Below are 20,139 nucleotides of genomic sequence, written 5' to 3' on the forward strand. Positions count from 1 at the left end.
GGGAAAAGGGCCTTGATAACCACCTGCTTAGAGGTTGTTTGAGTATTGTATAATTTGGACGTTTAAAAAGTTTTGAACCTTGAAATGTTAGTGCTGTATGAGGAAGTTAGCCAAAAATCTACAAGATAGACACGTTGTCCCATTAACTCTACAATACTTTGATGTTTGTTATTGTGTCCCTTATTACCCTAAGTCAAGGGCAGGCTTGGCGATGAGGGCAGGCACACCGCCCCGTGGCCAACAGGTCAAAGACCTGTTTGTTTTAAATCTTCACCCAAAACTCACAGTCAGGTTCAGTCCCTCCGTCTGTCGGTGGTGATCCCAGTCGGTGCAGGCTTCTCAGGAACCAGGACATCAGCCGTGATGCAGCGGGCTTTGTTCAGGAGGAGCGCGCTGCTCGCCCAGCAGGCGGCGGCGGCCCTCGACGGTCCGCTGACCTCCAGGAGCGCGCCCCTGCTGCAGAGACTGGACCGTTCCATGTCCTCCGTCTCCATCCCGCCGCCGGCCTGCATGATGCGTCCGCTGGAGGCTCCGCAGCGTTACCTGTTCGGACCGGGACCCTCAAACGTCCCTCCACGTATCTTAGCTGCAGGGTCCAGGCCGATAATTGGTCACCTGCATCCGGAAATGTACGAGGTAAATGTTTAGTTTGACACCACAGAGTTATGGTATAGAGTCAGATCCAGTTACTTTGGAGGCCCAGTAAGTTTATTAAAACTTTGAATAAATTATTACTTTTAGTTTAGAGCAGTATTATCACATCTAAACTTTGGTGAATACTTTATTTTGCTTAATTGGTTACATCTTTTTCTTCCACCAGTTTTATTAGACCAATTTTTACTACAGCTGTTAGTATTACCAATTAATTTGCTACTTTTTTCAGATTTCATTATAAACAGGCCAAATCAATCTTTGCATGGGGGTCAAAGATTAGTAGTTTGTCCGTTATTAAACTTAACTGCGCATATTCTGGGCACATACTGTACAGGATCGTATGCCACCAGACACATTAGGCTAAGAGTTGTTTGACGTTTTCATTGTTTCTCAGATCATGAATGACATCAAGAGAGGGATCCAGTACGCCTTTCAGACAGAGAACAACATGACTATATCTATGAGCGGCTCCGGCCACGCAGCCATGGAGTGTGCGGTGTTCAACACGGTGGAGCCCGGAGAGAGCGTGCTCATCGCCATCAACGGCATCTGGGGAGAGCGCGTCGCAGAAATTGCAGAAAGAATGGGTACGTCTTTACGCATGGTTTTACGCACGCATCCATTGGGTCTCCAGAGGATAAACGAACGATCTATCTATCTATCTATCTATCTATGACTACAAATGTTTTTAATCTTTAGGCGCCAATGTACATAGGATGGTAAAAACACCTGGAGGACATTTCAGCAATAAGGAAATTGAACAGGTAGGCACAATGTCTCTGAAGCAGCCCATAATTTACTAAAATAAAACAGTTGGCTGAACTATTTTGCTAAATTCATGATCAGAACATAATCAGTTACACTGCCAGCAACAAGAAAACATATGGGATTGAACTTTTTCTTTTCTTTAGGCCATTCAAAAACACAAGCCCGTCCTGTTTTTCCTCACACATGGAGAGTCCTCTGCCGGCCTCTGTCACCCAGTAGATGGTATTGGAGACATCTGCAGAAAGTGAGCCTGGAACACACCATAAGACAAACTGTTTCATGTGATTACCAAGTGTAATGTCACATTTCTCGCTGCTTACTGTCTTAATTATCTCCTGCAGACATAACTGCCTCTTCTTGGTCGACACAGTTGCATCTCTTGGCGCGGCACCAATTTTTATGGACAAGCAAAGTGAAACATTCAGAAAGGATTAAACCTTGTCATTTGCTCCCATGTGCTTGCCTGTGTGCGATATAATCTGCCTCTTACTGTGCTCCCAGATATCGACATCCTGTACACTGGATCTCAGAAGGCTCTGAATGCGCCTCCTGGCACAGCACCCATCTCCTTTAATGACAGAGCATGGTAAGGAAGGGGTGCTCCTGCATGCATGTGTCCATATACGAGTCCTAGATTGTCACAATTGCATAAAAAGAGAGACTGAAAAGTCATTGAAGCAGGCATCTGTTACCCCTCACAGCCACAAGATGTTCAACAGGAAGACAAAACCAGTATCCTACCTCTTCGATATGACACATTTGTCCAACTACTGGGGATGTGATGGCAAACCAGCCAGAATGTGAGTCCATTATTATTCTCTTCATACCACCTAAGTCTTACTTTAAGTGATATTGTTATAGTATGTTGAAATATTCAGTGTTTAGATTCTATTTTTTCATTTATTTCAGATTTTAAACTACTTGTAATTTTAGTGGCATCGTCATGACCACAAAACGTCAGACCACAACACCAGTGCTTGGTATAAGAATGATATTTAATCATGTGTGCTCTGTGTTTTAGGTACCACCACACTGGTCCAGTGTCTGGATTCTTCGCCCTGAGAGAGAGTCTGGCCATTCTTGCTGAGAAGGTAAAGGGCCACTTCACCACTGTTTGTAGTTACCTCACTTAAAGACATTATCAACTTCTATCTTCTTCTATCTTCTGGGTTTAGAATTATTCTTTATGCCAACAGCGTCTCCTCGTCACTTTTATTGGCAGCAACATGTCAGCTTATTTGCTTAAACCACCAATGCATCTGAAGTCAGCAGGAGGAAGTGTTTTACTTTTGCTAGAAATTGAACATAACTCTCACAGGTTTTTTCACTGCTTTCTGAATTAGTAGTGATGAAGTAGTTTTGAGTCCCCCCTCCTAACCTGTCTGATTATAATGTAACTCCACTGATCTTTGTCTCCCTCTAGGGGCTGGAGGAGTCCTGGAGGAAACACAAGGAGGTGGCAGCCTACTTGTACAGAGGACTGGAAGACTTGGGTGTCAAGCTCTTCATCCCTGACCGGGTGAGGAAGATATGAAACCAAATAATATGCAGAATACCTAATGCGTTGTGCAGAAGGACAATGAAGAGCTTATCTGCAGGAAACAAAACAAAATTGATATGAAATATATTTTATAACAATCATCACTACAGTAGCACTGTATATCACATCTATAAGATGCAGGACTGTTTATGTTGCACTACACATGACCAGATTTATCGAGACACCATTTATAATCAGTGTTGCCCTGTTAGTGTATTAGTGTTGACAGTCTTTTTTGACATGTCATGCAGGACTTGAGGCTCCCCTCTGTCACCACCATTGCCATCCCTGACGGCTACGACTGGAGGGAGTTGCTGGTCTACATCATGAAACACCATCAGATGGAGATGACAGGAGGCCTTGGCCCCTCCATCGGCATGGTGAGTTCCTGGTATTTCAACCCTGTAAACTTGACAAAATGTATGTATGCCTTTACCATAGTGGTCATGGTCATCAGTTTCAGCATCTTAGCTGCAGTGGACGATGATTTAAAGGGGAATTATTTTTCCTAAAAAGGATACAAACAAAAGGATACAGTCCAGCGTATAATATAGTGTTTCCATGAGAAATAATAGCCACCCTCATTCCATCTATAACACTAATTAAGGCAGACATTCAGACCAAACCAATTTCGACAGTTATAACAGAAGCAATCTCATCAGTTTGGTGTGTTTACATCTTTCTGAATCATGCTGCTGAGTCACTGCAGGCTCTGAAGTACTGTACTGTTTCCACCTCTCTTTTCATTAGGTGATGAGGATCGGATTGATGGGATACAACTGCGAGAAGGCTAATGCTGACATGGCACTGCATGCCCTGGCAGACGCTCTCAAGAACTGCAAAAAGAGCAAGGCTTAAGAGACCAGCACATAAATTCCTTTTGACTGCAGAGATTTTATAAAACACAAACCATGTGCCTTTCTTGTATTAGTAAGCCTACTTAGAGTTAGTTTTGAAGTAAAGGAGCAGATATTGCCATATGGTTCGTGCTGAGTGCACTGAAAGATGTCAATAAAGTGTGCTTTATTTTATCAAACACTTATCCCGCCTCAATGTGTGGTTACAGTATGAAATGACTTCAGAAATAGCTGCAAAAGTATTCAAATGTTAGCCGCTCTTATACATTTATTTGTTATTTTACATTTCTGTGGTTCTTAGCTGTTTAAGACTACATTTCCCAAGATTCTCTGCTCTGATTGGATCATCTATATAACTACGTCACACCATATGCGCACTGTCGTAGTCTATTAATTTGGTGACATTTAATCTTATACTTCCGGCTCATTTTATGCATTTATCCTCACTTGACTGCGGTTTGATTAATTGATGGCGTGTCCTGTGAATCACGCAGGTATGTGATGGTTATATTTTGAATTAAGAACAAAAAAACGTTGAAATAATGTCGTCTGTATCGTCAGACGGTAGCCACAATGTCACGGTGACCACATGCTAACTCTGTCTCCTCTTAACAACGTTACTTATTGACTTTAAGTTAAATAATTTACTGAGAATTATCTAAGTGCGCACGTAAAATGTGTCCTCGAGTCTGTGTTATCCATTTTCAAAGAAATGTGGTGCTACGAATGTTTCCATCTACGTTTAGGTTAAGCTAAATTAAGCTAGTTTAGCCTTGTTAACGTCCCTGAAGAGTGAGTCGTCATGTTTGAGGTCGATGCTGAGAAAACTGCGTCGTGTTTCATAAAGTTACGAGCGTGATGTGAAACAGTCACCTTCCTCTGCGTTTCCTGTACAGAATCTTCTTCTTCAGGTTTCTGCCAAATGTCGACCTTACCGAGACTTTACTGCCACCCACTGTTTAAAAGAAGAGACCAACAATCACGGTGCATTTTAATTTTAGACCCCCTCATGCCCTGATTTACCATCTCCTTCCCCCGCAGCCGCAGGAATATGTTCTTTGTTCTACTCAGTGAGATTTACAGCACAATAACACACTTTTATTATATAAAAGAAAAGACAAGCTGGAGAACAGAAACACTTTAAGGAGTCTGTTTTTGTTTTGTCACCCTGGTGTTGGACAGTATTTGGTGGTGAATTTGTATGTATTTGTTGTTCTTTTTTCTTTTCATTTGCCGTAACTCTTGCAAAAAGGAGAGATTACGTGTTTGAATTAAAGGTTCTATGTCCACGTTCTTGTCGAGAATAGGCTCTTTTCACTGAAGACATTATTACATGTCACTGTTGTAGTAGTAAATAACAAAGGAGGTGATGGCTGAGCTCAATTTAGCTGCTTCAGTTTCAAGGTCCTGGTGGGACGCTTGAATAGAACAGAGACATTGTTATTGTCATTATTATGTTGGCGTACTTTTCCTGATATGATAAGTCAAATAGCTGCTGTGATGCTTTATAATATTTACAGATAATCATCGTCTGTAAGGTCAGCTAACTCATGTATTTTTCTGTCTCATGATTCAGAATGTTTTATATTTTTAATTATATTAACTTCCTGTTAATGTGAAGAAATGTCAGTGTATTTTTTGGAATTGGATTAAAATCATCATTTGTAGAACCACCTCTCACCAACTCAAATGGAATATTTTTTTCCATTTTCATAATAATGCAGCATGAACTGTTTGTGTGTTTTACCACCAGTGGAGTTGAACCCAGGCCTCCTCCCTCTGGACTGGCTCCTGGGTACCTGGGAGTCAGATGAACCCGGGGAGGGCTGTTTTCCCACCATAAAACCTTTCCGCTACACGGAAACGCTGAACTTCAGCCATGTGGGTCAACCAGTCATCAACTTCATGTAGGTTATTCTGTGAGCAATCAGACATTAAAGATTAACTTAACACCACATTTCAAGACCATTTCACCTCCAACCACACCTGAATTGAACTTTGTTACTCCTGTTACCACACCCAACTGTGCACGGCAGCGAGGTGAAAAGGAACTGCTGCAGGTTGGCAAAAGCAGGATTTTCAGGGGATGTTACTCTTCAAAAGGCTGGCAGCAAACACTGCATAACAGTGACAGTGTTGGAGAAGAGGACTCATTTTACTTAATTAGTTTTCATGTGTGCTGAATTCGCTGGGAAAAGAGGTTTTAATCGAACTTTATGGTAAATCTAGTCCCCACAAGGACCACCAGCAAAAATTCAAGCAGAAAAAACACCAAACTAAACAAACAAACAAAGACTTAGTGAAGGAAACACTGTGTGTCCAGTATTCAGCTACATTTGGGTGACTAGATGTATTAGTTTATCTGAACCTTAGTGTACCTGAACTGGATTTGCTGTTAAGTTGCAATGTTAAACTAATGTGTGTGTTTGTGTGTGTCAGGGCTAGAATAAAAGCTGTTCCTGATGCCTGTTTAGACTCTTTGTTGACAGGCTTCAGCTGATTCCTCGCTGTGTTCAACAGGTTCAGTGCCTTCAATGCAGAGACCAAGAAGCCTCTGCACAGGGAGTGTGGCTTCATTCGAATGCAGCCAGGGACCAACAGAGTGGCATTCATCATCGCACAGAACTCAGGTAGTCACATTCACTGCAGGTTTTTATTACTCAGGCTCCTGCTTGTATTTAAGGAATATATTGGGATTTTGAAAGGGTCAATCCAGATGTGCAGAGGTTGGGTATGCAAAGCATTTTCAGAGGGAGTCAGTCTCTTAAATAAAAATTTCGGTTTGTTTTGTCATACGTTAACTGTCTTTAGTTATGGATTTTGGGTAATAAATTCTCATAAATATTTAGATTTTTAGATCTTATTGCCTGGATGAAATATAGCTTTGTCCCATAATGAGTTTTTAATGGCTACCTTACTGTCTTGTCTGCACAAACACACACACACCTCACACTTGGCTTGAGTCCTGTGCGTGTTTCTGTGCAGGCCTGGTGGAGATTGAGGAGGGAGAGCTGACAGCGCAGCAGCTGAACCTGCATAGCCAGGCTGTGGCCAGAATCTCTTTCGCCAGGGAGCCGCATGTACAGCAGGTGAAGCCGATTTTCTAATCATGCATCATGCACTCAATCTTCAATTTTAATAATTTTATTTACTTGAAGTCCAGTCTGTATAATATTACTGCCCACACAGTCCACAACGCAGAACTTATTTTAATCAATAAACTAGCTTTGTGACCACGGCTGCTCTTTTCCATCTTTCAGATTTCTAGAGTCTTTCAGCTCCGACCAGATGGGAGGCTGGAGCAGACAGTTTCCATGGCAACAGACAACCAAGAGCTGATGCAGCACTTGCACATCACCTACCGTCGTTCATCTTGACCCAACAGGCTGGCAGGCTTCTTTTCCATGCAAATACCTCGGTCAGGAAAGATAAATGTTGCTAAAAGAGGCTCAATCAATAATCACAGCTGAGTCAGAGAATCATTAACAAATGTACAGCAGCTATACTGTGGAATAATCCTATACTGGTGTGTGGACAGTGGTAGAGGAGTTCTGGTGTCATTAGGTAAATCTCACAGTAATATATCAAACAGTAATAACTGGGCATTGTTCAGGCACTACAGTGGGACAAACGTACCAAGAGTTAATGTTGCAGTGAAATTCAAATAGTAAAGGGACCCTGTGGAGGTTTCTTGGAAACAAACAAAAGTTATCTTTACACTCAGTGTTACTCAACACAACACGTTTGTGTGTGTCCTTGAGGTTTAAGAAACTTGTCAAGTGTATTACCTTCCTTACAAAACATTTGCAGTGCCAGCGTTTTTAAGTAATTTAAATTTAAATATCGGACCGCCGCTCAACCTCACTTCCAGTTTTTCCCAGTGGTCACTCGCAGCCCAAAAAGCTTTTTTTGAGCCATTGGTGTTAAATCTTTGTAAAAGAAGGAAAAATCCCATCCGTGGCCACAACTGCGCACATTCAGAAACCTTTTTGGTGTATGCACCAGATGGGTAATTCTCACTGGACTGAATAGGAGCCATCTTTACCTTCACCATATGACTCCATAGCACTTCTAGAGGTCTAAAACTCCACAGGGAACCTTTAATCAAAAAAATCTTAATATTTATTATCCAGACATTTAGTCTTGGAGCTGTAAAACTTGAAATGCACTGATATATTAATGTCAAGTATTGTGTCCTCATGTTTAACTTTCATTGCACTATTATGAGAAAAGCGACTGCTGCTCCCTTTGGAGTTAATGCACTGTAGTCAGTGTTTTTTTTGAGTGTAAAATTAAGCATCACACAGAGTTGTTCTGGGTGTTTTTGTGATTGTGGTTATGGTTTAAACCGGTAAACACAACCCTTCAGAATGTCAACATTTGAGTAATGTCTGTCGACAGGTTCATAGGTTTACACATGTGATGGGCTCCATTAACAGAAATTAAAGTTGTTTCACCAATTGTTTTTGCTTTGTCTTCACTTATTTTCATATTTTGACGTTTTTAAGCGTCTTGTTCCATCCACATGGATTTCATGTTTTATGTCAAGTGTTAAACATGAATGATATAAATGAAATTCACCTGTTTTATTGATACTCATTTGCATCACAGTTTAACGAATTAAGGGCATGACTGCAACAGGAGTCGAATTTGATTTTAGCCAAAGGAAAAGCTCATTGCTTTTTAGCTGTCAATATTATCTCATAATAAAGCTGCCTGCCTCAAATTAGCGAGACAAAATATAAAATAATGAACGTAATATGTACACAGGTGAAGATTTTGTGAAATTTATTTGGGATTTTTAAAAAAATGAAAACACATTCAGACAGATTTATAAATTAACACTGTGAAAGTGACAACCATCAGGCATACCACACAATCATCCTGTCTTTATACTGCAGCGGCTTTAATTGTTAAAGTCTTAATCAAAATAAAATCATAAATAAACTATTTACAAATTAAAAAGGAAAACAACACCACCAAAATATGTGGATGCACTATGTATCATTCCTATGTCTTCAAGGTCTTTGGCCAAAAATGGGCAAAAATGCCACAAAATGTCTCATTTTGCCCAAAAACATCTTGGATCATATTTGGAAAGAGACACTGTCTGTACTTTGGTAAAGTTCATTAGAGAAATACCACCTTCGCTTCATCAACCCATACGAGTCCTTTTCAGACTCAGAAAACAAGACCCAGCCAGCTGAGCATCAATCTTCATCACAAGCGTTACTTTCCACCTTCATTACGTGTATGGGTATATTTTCAGAGGCAAACATCACATGAAAGCACACAACAGTTTATCTTTATCTCAAGAGTGCAAACGACCTCCGACTGTTCACATTCAACCTGAACACCATCGTACATCACAGTCACAGCACTGGAGAAGCATGGTTTACTGCACCGGTGTAAGCAGTGTGAGAATAAGTAGAAGAGGTGGACTGATGCTCTTAAAATATCACTGTGACTACTCTTTGGATGAAGGGCAATCACGTACAGACTTTTCTGACACAAACATGATGCTGATGAAACATTTGCTGATGGTCATTCAGCGACAGACCGATATCTGCACAGCAATATCGGCCTACGTCTCCACTCCATCGTTTATTGACAAGCCTGAGATTTCCCCCTCATGACAAACAATGATGACGACTCCCGTGCGCTCCGCCGCAGCTGCTCATGGCTCCTTCATGACGTAGACGTACATCGTAGTGAGGAGGTACTTCAGGGACTCGATGGCAGAAGACAGCCAGTGGTGTTCGGGGGTGAGATCCTTCTTCACCACACATTTCGTGATCTCCATCTGATAAAAGGAAATTCTTATTTTACTAACTTTAATGTATTTATTTTTTTTTGCCAAATACATTCCAAATATCATGAGAGGAAGCTGGTGAACGTCTCCAGCAAAGAGTTTCAGTTTGGTATCTCTGCATCAGAAAATAAAAGTGTTTGTTCCCTCAAATTAGATTCAGGAAAATGGCAGCACTCCAGTTTTAAAAAAGTCCAGCAGCTCTGTGAGGCTTAGTTTAGTATGTTAGCATGCTAAAATCTGCTAGTACAGTACAGCTGAGGTTGATAGGAATGTCATTTGTTTACAGACAGACAGTTGTTAAGATATTTCTGTCTGTGGTGGACAGTGGTGGAACACATGAGTGATCAACATCATCACACACTGACCTTTACTGCTAGTATGGCTAAAAATATACATTTAAAAAAAAAAAAAACCTGATGAATAATCTCATGTCATGATAATTTTGTGTGAATTTTACATATTCTATTGCATTCTCTGCTTCACACAGATATGAATTTGTAGATGTATCAGGCTGTTAGCTCTAAATAAAAGGCATGAGGTTAATCTTTCCCTTTATTCAATCACTGGCCTGCCGTCGTTCTTCTGAATTTGCTTTGAGGAGACGAACACATTCCAACATGTCTGACTGGCATTTATGAAGTAAAACCGTCTTATTTGAATCAAAACACAACAAACCTTCAGTAAATGCTGCACCTAGATGTGCATGTTATTGCTCTCTTTTAACAAACAGAGAGCCACTGAAACATATTACTACTGCAAATCTTTGCATGAGATCAGCCAACAGGAAGCTACAGTGTGTCAGGAGGAGCTTTTATGTAACTCCCCTCTAACTCTATCAGAGCTAATGAAAGCAAACTGAGCTCTGATCCATAAACAAGATAACATAATTAATCATCTAGCTCCAGCAAGAGTAAATGTAGAAAACCAGAATGTTGCCGGATTTTATCTCAAGAGAAACAAGATGCGAGAAGTGCTTCCCATCCCTCACCATCTCAAATGTCAAATTGTTTAAATGTAATCTTTCCCCAAAATGTCTCATGTTTCACAGCCATAAGTGATCTTGATCATCAGCACGTACAGCAGAGGACACTCACCCATCCTCCCCGTCTCTTCAGCCACTGAACCAGAAACTTGCGGACAAACTGGCCCAGACTGTCCACTAGGATGTGAACTGTGGTTGGATGACCTTGTCTGACACAATCCACCGCCAGGGCTCCGGCTACTGCATACATGGACACCACCTTACCCCACGTTATACCTACAGCCAGAAGAACAGACGTCACTGGGTTATGTTTCACGTCTTCAGTCTATGGATGAACCTGCTCGTCATTCATGTATCATTAAAACATTGTTGTCAAAGTTCCCCTCAACTCACAAATGTGTTGAGGTTATTGTTACTTCATTTGGAGGTTTGTGCTTCACTGTGCAGAATGAGGTATGTGCAAAAGCTGGTTTCCTGAGCTGCAACGATTGGTTGATTAATTGATTGGTATATTGACAATATACAATTAATCTCCAACTAGTTTGTTAATCCATTAATCTGAAATGCCAAAATTCTGGATCCAGATTCTCACATATTAATATTTCCTGGTTTCCTTTGGCTGTTACGATTGTAAACTGAATAGCTCTGAGTTTTTAAGACTCTTGGTCAGGCAAAACAAGACATTTGAAGGCGTTACTTTGGGCTTTGGAAAACTGTGACAGGTAATTTTTCATATTAATACAAGAACAATCTGCAGATTAATCTATGGTGGAAGCTGTTAGTTGCTGCCCAATCAGAGTTGAAGACATGCGCCACAGTATGAGCAGGATTTTGTGACGTTACAGCTGGTTTGGAGACGATCTTAGTTCAATATGCAACTTTTGCATATATGTATAATATTTTGCTGAAACTTAAAACCTCTGGTGCACAAACACAGGGAAAGGACCTTTCAGTGAAGTAGGAAACATCTTGTGTCCAACAGTCTAACTTCTGATCTTATTAATATATAGTCTGGGTTTATCAATGAGGGAGAAGGAAAATATGTATTTTTTATTTTTTTTGACAACGTAATTGAACTTTTATGTGGAAAAAGCATATCAGACACAAATCAATAGTCAAGCAGAGCATTCTGACATGTGTTCAGCTGATATTGATCCTGTCCTGCTGTCACAGAGCAGCTGTTTGATAAGTGAGAAGCTAAAATCACATTTTATCCACAAGACTTGAGCTTCAATCCTCCATGGTGGCAGACTTTCCTGACCTCAATCGATACAGTGCCACATTTATCCCACCATGAACACTCCTCTCCTGTTCTCATGGGTGCTAATCCCAGTTTATGTCGAGCATTAGCGTCCATCTCTGCTGTGGTTTCTCTTTCCTCAAAGCCTCAGGTTACATCCTCTGTGACCTGACATGAGGCACGTGGGGCAGTCGGTGGACCTTGTGCTAAAATAAATTGTAAATACCAGGTTTAAGTCAACAAACCAGTACATTTGTGTTGATGTAGCTGATAAGAGGGCTGTGCCAGCTGTAAATTAAAAACAGTGAGACTGTGTTACCTTTGCTTAGAGGGGGGGTGAACGCGGACATAGTTGCTAGTGGGGAAGTCAACATGCTCAGAAAATGAAGCAACTAAGAGTCATGAAGCCGAAAAAGGCCAATTGTTTGTCCTCCTTTCTACCTTAGAAATCCAGTCTGATTATTAAAGGCATCCGGCCATTTCTAGGTCTTTCCAGGGCAGCAGGGATAGTTATAACAAGCGTCGGTGATTAAGTGCAGGGTCTAATGACATTAGCCTCCTTCAGGCCACCTTGCATTGTCATGACTGTTCCTCAGAGCTGACCTACAGTGTCTGACTGTGGCTATAAGGGGATAGAGCTCTGGGTAAGCTTAAATGAGATAACTGTCCACGGAAGCTGTCAGAGTACATCACGGCTCACTCCCTACTGAGAAGCAGGCCAAGAATAGAGACAAGATCGTCATGGATAAAGCTGGAGGAGAGGAGAGGAGAGCGGAAAGAGAAAGAACAGAAGTGGGAGGCAGGCGAAGATAGATGGAGGAGAGACAAGCCATGTTGCCTTTACTGAGGGAGACCACAGTACAGATGGCCGCCAAACCACTTCCAAAAAAGTATGTGGTTATGATATGTCAGATTCCCTGGACATATCATTCCTCACTGGTCCCTAGATTCATGTTGGGCACTTGGAGGCATATTAAGGAATGACAAAAAGCTAAAGAGGTGGTTATAAAACAAATTCTGGCCAGCAGGAAAAACAAATTGGATACATTTTTCTATTTATATCCAGGTTTCAGCCCGTCCCAGAAGGCTGGGGCAGCCTGAGTTCACCAATTTGTTATTCTTCAGGAGGAATCCCACGCTGTTTCCAAAACCTGCTCCCGTGTGACGTCAAAACAAGCAAAAGCTTTGCCAGAAAACAGGAATGAAGATTATATTAAGCGAGTCTGTTCTTGATCTTTCCTGGAAACGTGCCAAATTGTATTTATGCATCACGCAGCCGCCAGACCATCTAATCTACCCAAAAAGGATCATTCATAGTCTTTTTATTTGGATGCTTCAAAATGTCAGTGCTGCTTTTAATAGTTGACAAAGCAAATCTGTTGTCAGGACAACTTAAAACAAGCCCCAGAGCCAGCACAAACAAGTTCAAGTCTAGACATACAGTGTGTGTGTGGGGGGGGGGGGGGGGTTACCCTACTGTAACCACACGAACGATTTACAGCCATGCTAGCAGCTCTGTGAGGCTGTAACTTTGGCACAGCAGCACCTTGAGCTAAATGTTAACTTTAGCATGCTAAAACGCAATCAGTGACAATGTTAACATGCAAATCTTTACCATATTCACCATTTTAGTTTTGGGTGTTTAAATGCTAATATTTTATAATCAGGCTGATGGGAATGTTACTAGTTTCGGACGAGGTGAAATTTTGACCTGATAATCGTTCTGGATGAAAAGCCAGGCGATCATTAAAGTGATCCTCTGGGAACCATGAATGTCTGCAGACACTTCAGTCTGGACAAAGTGTTGGCCCGACTGACCAACGGACCGACGTCACCGGCCCCAGCGACAACGCTTTTCAACAAACCCCTACATGGTCACGGTCACGACACAGAACCATGAGGGTTATGACAAGTGGCAAAAACCAGGATTAAGTCCAAAACCTACAAAGAGACACTAAAACCTGATTAAAGAATATGAGTGGGCAATTTTCATTTGTAAGGACACAATATCTACATCGATGCTTATTCATTAAAATATAGATCAGAGGAGAGATTTGGGATCTAAAAGTAATGGTATTTCATCAGAACATTACTATCACAGTGTTTCTAGGAACATCACATGATAAGCGGGTGTTGCTTGTGCCACATGATGCCTAAACTCAAAGTAAAAAAAAAAATAAGTAAAAGGAAATAAATATTCTGTTTCAATCCACTATTCAATACATACCAAACTATAAACTAATCAGTGCCATCTGCTTAGGAAACAGCCGTGTCTAATCGTAGTGGCTCTAGATATCTGTGGGAGTAATTATGCGTTTCAGATGAAGTCTCAGTCCACCTACGTATGATTCACACCCACTCACACTCTCTCACTGGGAGCAGCGCCCGGCCAGCACAGCTCGACGGAAACGATGGAGTCACACCTGTTTAATCACAGTGACTGTCTCCACCATCTCCATCATCAGCAGCCTGAGACGCGGTCAAAGTGTAAATCACTTCTTGTGCTGGCTGAGGTCTACGAGTTAGTTTACACTATGGACAGTATATACCGTGTTACATCATCATCATCATCATCACCATCACCCTCATCTTTAGGAACGGCCGTGTACCTGTTGAGAAGATCTCTGTTGATACGCCGATGAAGGCATCCGAAACCATGTTCTCCATGGAAACAGAAATGTTGAGCTGCCGCGCCACGTTCCTGTACAAGCTGGGCTGTATACACTCCAGCTCGTCGCCTTGGTAACAGAGGGAGAGCACATATAAAATAAAACAAAAAACAAGAGTCTGTTAGGAATATCACAGCTCATCTGAATGAAAAAGACAGAAGTCACCACACAAATACAGTTTAAATCACTTATTTAAACGCTCTGGGTTACACAAACTATCACACAATTCAACAGTTTATCCTGCTCTGCTGGTGGAGGGTCACTTCAGCCCTCCGGATGTTAAAATAAAACACGTAGGCCTCTGCTGGCATCTCTTAAAAGGACTCTGGGCACTTTAGCTGCTGTCTTAAGTGAGTCAAGTCCTCCAGATGTAATCACTTGGTTTTCGAGCTGTACACACACACACACACACCTGAACTCGTTGCCCCAGTCACAGCTTGAAATACACCGAATACAGTCTAGTATGTGGATATCATTAGTCCAGTCTGAAGACTTATTCAGTCTTAGGTTTCATGTGTGTCAGTCATCTCTTGTGGCTGAGTCATCTCCGCTCCCAGCCTACTATCATCTAAAACTAGATCAGACTCTGCTTTTTACACCCAACAGCAGTGATCGTATCGCTGTTGCTGAGAATTTTTTGATAGCTTTGAAAGCAAAGTATTGATCGGCTTGTGTTAGATTGCAGAACATTTTATTTTCACTGTCAGAACTAATTTTGCAGTCTTGAGTGAAAATTTAGGTTTAATCTTAATCTCCTTTGTGAAATACACACGATAAACTAAACGTGAGTTTGTCTTTTTTGGTCTCATTAAAGCACTGCTGAATAGATTCTGCTTTTTTTGACTCTACTCGACCCAAACGAGCTTCTGCAAAGTCTCCAATGGAAGACTTTCATTGATTATAGCTGATAATGTGTCTGGCTCCTCTTATTTTATTGCACGCTGCAACAGTTCCTGCCTCTACCGAGGAGGGTATGTTTTCAGCTCTGTTACTTAGTTTTAGTGGAATATCTCAAAACACAGTTGGCATATTTCAAAAGGAATTTGATGGAAAGTTAAGCCGTGATTAGTTATTGGCACAGATTGGCACAGATCGACGACTTTTTAAAAAAGATTTCTTAATATAACCAGATGATGAAAATATTCACAAACAACCTACTTTCTCATGAACTACCGCATTTAGAAACAGGACAAAAATCTGGCACATTTATTCCATCACTGCCCTTCACTAAGAGACACAAGACCCAAATGAGAAATACAGAGCAGATTAAAACTGTCTAAACATTTTCTATCTTTATCTTTCTATTAAAAAAATAAAGTTGGGGGTTAAGACACCGACCATAAATGGCAATATCCTCTGACTGAAACCTTTGCTGCATCTTTGTCCCTCATTTATGGGGTTCAAAGTACACACAGAAATACCGATGGTGGCCTTGAATGTGCGATTTCGGTCCTTATTTAACTAAAGTCACAGTTGTTCAGGCGTCTCTTACCGAGACAGAGAAGCACCATAGACACCTCAGAGAGCGCTGTACTGGAGGGAGAGAGGTTGAGTTCAGTTTTGGACCATCCCAGCCCGTTCTGGTTGAGTCTGGACAGTATGTAGTCTCTGCACAGAGCTTTGGACTGGGACACCAGCTCCTTCTCAGTCAACGACCGGTCAAACACGTCCAGGACCTCTGCAGCAAACACAGAGGACCGCCGCAGGACCTCCATGTCCTCCTGCAGGGGATCTGGGTCAGAGAGCGTCTGACCTCTTTGGATCAGCAGTGTCTCAGCGTGTCCTCTCCTTATCCCAGACGGAGTTTAACGGTGAAGACAATATGGCAGCTGTGAGGAAAGAAACCCCTTCTTTAGAGGCCGCTGGAGATAGATGGTCGCGTTTGAAAGGCATGAGTTACATTACTGAATCTTAAAAGGTTTCCATCAGATGGGGAGAGAGACAAAGACACTCTTCCTCAGCACACTAGTGTAAAAGAGTGAGGCTGCCTGAGAGATTAAATTAACCATTGCTGCTGTAATTCCTGCTGATAATACACCTTTCTTTACATTCGCAGGGGCTGTGGGACATTGAGCCTCTAAAATCAGACCAGAAACTTACATAAGAATATGATGGAGGCGTTGTTGTTGTGAGTCACATGGTGGGATAGTCAAGATGTTGCTACACTTGTGAGATTATGCAACAGCAAGCTGATACCACAAGATGACAAGATGAAATATGTTGCTGCTAACACAGCAACTGCACTATCTTGATTTGAGATAAAGATGCACAAAGCAACCTGAAGTAACCTGATAAAGAGCACAACATGTATGTATGTTTGTATTGTAAATTTAGGCATGCAAAGAACGAGTTTACCTTTTAAAGTTGAGTCCACATTCAGGTGTCCTCTCCACTTAATGAATCAGGGAACCTGTCAGCTTGTGTCTGCGCTGTTTCCCAGACAAAAGAGCCCCAAAGTCTCGAGAAAACACCTCGTCCACTCTGAAAAGAAACAGCCTCAGACCACTAATGAGGAGCTGTGTCTCAGAGCTCATCTCCTGCAGAGCCCATGGTCTGTTAGATCCACTTGTTCCCCTGAAATGCACCGACTGAGCCGCAGCCAGAGGACGCCTACCTGTTGCTCCACCTTCCCATTGACGCTCAATGGATGCGTTGGTTTTATTCATAGGAACAGCCCGGAGGCGGAGTTTAACGCCAGCCTCCCATCCACTAACACGGACAAACCCTCACCGCGGTGCACACAGAGACACACATCAACTGCATCCACAGTTTCATTCACAAATCCGTGCAGATTAACCGGATGTAGTGCTCTGAAAGGAGTTTTCTCGTTTTATTTTTGAATTATTATTATTTTTAAACATTTCATTCATCCGTGTGAATCAAGTCCTGTGCGTAAAAGCTTTGTTTTTTAAAGGTAGACTCAACCATTCTCCACACTGATGTATGGCCACATGTGAGCGACTAAGATGAGGGCTCCCAGCACAGGTGTACAGGTGTGTCACTCCTCAGTTGATCTCCTGCCAGACTTTATGTAAGTGTTCCTCTCCGAGGCTAAAAGTGTCGCACTTTTAATCCCCTTCACAGGGGATAAATACAGGCGTCCTACGCAGCCGCAGCACTGACACTGCGTTTACTGGACCTGGTGTCTTTCTTTCCTTTCTCTTTACACTTACTCTTTTTTATTTTTTATTATATCAAAATACAATGAAGTTACACCTCTGGGCGCTCCAAATATCTTATTCTAAATATAAAGAAAACACAGTCAGCCAGAGGAGAGAGCCTGTTATTAACAATACCCTGTTTAAGAAATCTTTTCAGGTAATTCATCAGTTAATTTGTGCTACCTGCCGTAATAATATGACAAGCACTGCCTCATTCTGATACGTGTCTGCATATTTTATCCCGGTAACCTTTAAACTGACAAACTATGACTGAATATATCTGCGTTTGTTCAAATACAACAGTCAGCGCCAAGATGACCACAGTTATATTTTCACTGGAGGATAATGTTATAATAACACTGACTTTATTATAAAGGTAATATTAAATCCTCTCATAAACAACAGTTCCATCCTCTTTTTGTAGTTAACTCTGTGGCCGCTGAGTGTCGCTGTTACATCTTTCTGTTGAGGTCAAACATTGTTTTGAGCCTTTCTGAGTTTAAGTGACTATTTCTTCAAGACCAATTTGTTTCCAATATATTCCGATATATGATATATTAACACAGAAAAATAACATTTGCAAATAACAATATATAAAAGCCAAATTATTACCCTCCTTTCCCTCTATCGATATGACAACGACAGGCTTGACACAGATAATGAACAGATTAATAAATCTTACACTTGGATGATCCATCAATGAAAGTTAAAATTAAAGTTGGCACTAATACCTGCTGATATTTCTTCACAAACTTCACAAACCACTTTAGTCACCGACTTCTTTAAGTTTAGAAATAATACATTCAAAACTTAAAACAGTCATGTTGAAAACTTCACTCCTGTGTTCTTGTGGAGACTGTTGGTGTTTCAGTAATCTGCCTGTTAATCTGTTCACCTTTATCAATTCAAGTGAGAAACCTGAGCTTTCAGATATGAACACACAGGATCCTGTTTCTTATCTGTCAGATCCACAGTATATAACGGGCTTTAGAGATGGACACTTACGTGTTTTTGGTCAGAAGGGTTGTTAACATGTAGTGAGTGAAATTTAGCAATGTTGCAAACTATGAAACACAACACTTATCTCATTAGAGTAATACTATATCACCAAAAATGGTAATTATTTCATTAGAATATCAATATATCACAAAACATAATACTTATTTCATTAGACATCACTGCTTTCCACACATGGAATCAAGTTTTGTCTCATTACAAACAACACAAAGGCTGACAGAGCGGCAAATTCCATACATTTCAGAAAGGTGAATTTATGAGCTCTTGTCTCTGTCTCTAGTGTTGAGCAATCCTAAGGCTCTTTCATAAACTACCACACCAACAGATGCTGTCCACATTCTTGTTCGTTGAGTCCATTCATTCGTTTTCAGCAGCCGCGCTCTGACTTTCACATCTGGGTATCTGTCCTGTCTAACTTTTCATAATTGGCTAATTGAGGACGACCGGTACGTCTCGAGGACGCTGAATATTCTCAGGATACACTGTCAGACAGAGACCTAGGCCACGGACAATGTTGTGTTGTTTTGTGGTTTGTAAGCTTCATTGTGATAAATTCTCCTATTGGGCATAATCTAGACTTAAGCCAGTGTTAAACTGTCACAAGACCGAGAAGAACAGGGAGTCATTGTGGTGTGTAGTAATGTGGCAGCTGTGAAAAACAGCTGACTGTGTGGTTAGAGACAATGACACCAACTTTCACATTCAGTCAGGGCCAAAAACATGTCTGAGTTCAAAACATTGATTGCTTTGGTCTTTTTCTGCACATTTTTGCAGCATAAACAGTAGCAATATTTGTTAGATGTCGTTTATCCAGGCTTTATCATTTTCCCAGTCACTTACAGATGAGGTAAATGTAACTATCCAGATCCATAAGGCTGCGTTTAGTGACACCAGCAGCTTTACAAGAAATGCTTCAGTGCAGTTTCTCCTTTGCAGAAACAGCTGCATCCCCCTCTTCAGAGATCAGTGAGTGAAACTGAGCTGTTTAATATGTTAACGAGTTTCTCTTCCATTTGAGATTTGGTGACCTAAGGCAATTGAGACTGAGAGCCACACCTTAAAGTGACCATTTAGTAGCCACAGATTGAGTTTTAGGCCTCCTCTGGAATATGCATCTCCAAGAGTATGTACAGTCAGAATGGAAAAGTCGCATAGCATAGCATCAAATGCTATAACTGTTGTTTTCTTCCCACCGGAATTTGCTTTGTGGCAACTCTTCCGTCCTTTCCCTTTTCAGTGTCATGTTTGCAGTGAGACTTCTGTGCATTAATCGCACCTTTAATAATTAAATGTAGATGGTTTTCATAGCTGCACGTCACTGAGGAGCTGCCATGTGCCAATCTGTCTAACGCTATGTAAACAGTGATGATTCCTCCCTCCCTCTCTCCATCTCTCTCGTGCACAGATTCCTTTCATTCCAGCCATCGTATGACATAGGA

General features: G+C 41.3%; 3 protein-coding genes across 3 annotated transcripts in view; 2 read left to right on the forward strand and 1 right to left on the reverse strand.

The window, feature by feature from the left end:
• Positions 1–310: 310 nt before the first annotated feature.
• On the forward strand, positions 311–3,998 carry agxtb (alanine--glyoxylate and serine--pyruvate aminotransferase b). Its single transcript, XM_070845272.1, has 11 exons — positions 311–636; positions 1,049–1,241; positions 1,354–1,418; positions 1,566–1,666; positions 1,764–1,834; positions 1,924–2,008; positions 2,124–2,222; positions 2,444–2,513; positions 2,846–2,941; positions 3,214–3,342; positions 3,713–3,998. The coding sequence occupies exons 1-11, from the start codon at positions 364–366 to the stop codon at positions 3,818–3,820; spliced, it is 1,290 nt and encodes a 429-aa protein (XP_070701373.1). The 5' UTR covers positions 311–363; the 3' UTR covers positions 3,821–3,998.
• Positions 3,999–4,134: 136 nt separating this feature from the next.
• thap4 (THAP domain containing 4) lies at positions 4,135–8,150 on the forward strand. The gene is made up of 5 exons (XM_070845273.1): positions 4,135–4,313; positions 5,573–5,726; positions 6,340–6,449; positions 6,805–6,908; positions 7,080–8,150. The coding sequence occupies exons 1-5, from the start codon at positions 4,289–4,291 to the stop codon at positions 7,194–7,196; spliced, it is 510 nt and encodes a 169-aa protein (XP_070701374.1). The 5' UTR covers positions 4,135–4,288; the 3' UTR covers positions 7,197–8,150.
• Positions 8,151–8,619: 469 nt separating this feature from the next.
• LOC139214322 (bcl-2-related ovarian killer protein homolog B-like) overlaps positions 8,620–20,139 on the reverse strand; it is a 130,010-nt gene continuing 118,490 nt past the window's right edge. Inside the window, exons 2-6 of the mRNA XM_070845147.1 lie at positions 16,878–16,993; positions 16,015–16,351; positions 14,463–14,591; positions 10,726–10,889; positions 8,620–9,622 (exon numbers count right to left, since the gene is read on the reverse strand). Coding sequence (XP_070701248.1) covers positions 9,497–9,622; positions 10,726–10,889; positions 14,463–14,591; positions 16,015–16,237 — 642 coding nt within the window. The 5' untranslated portion in view covers positions 16,238–16,351; positions 16,878–16,993 and the 3' untranslated portion in view covers positions 8,620–9,496. The remainder of the gene's footprint in view (positions 9,623–10,725; positions 10,890–14,462; positions 14,592–16,014; positions 16,352–16,877; positions 16,994–20,139) is intronic.

Source organism: Pempheris klunzingeri, chromosome 15 (genome assembly GCF_042242105.1).
Source record: "Pempheris klunzingeri isolate RE-2024b chromosome 15, fPemKlu1.hap1, whole genome shotgun sequence".
NCBI lineage: Eukaryota > Metazoa > Chordata > Actinopteri > Acropomatiformes > Pempheridae > Pempheris > Pempheris klunzingeri.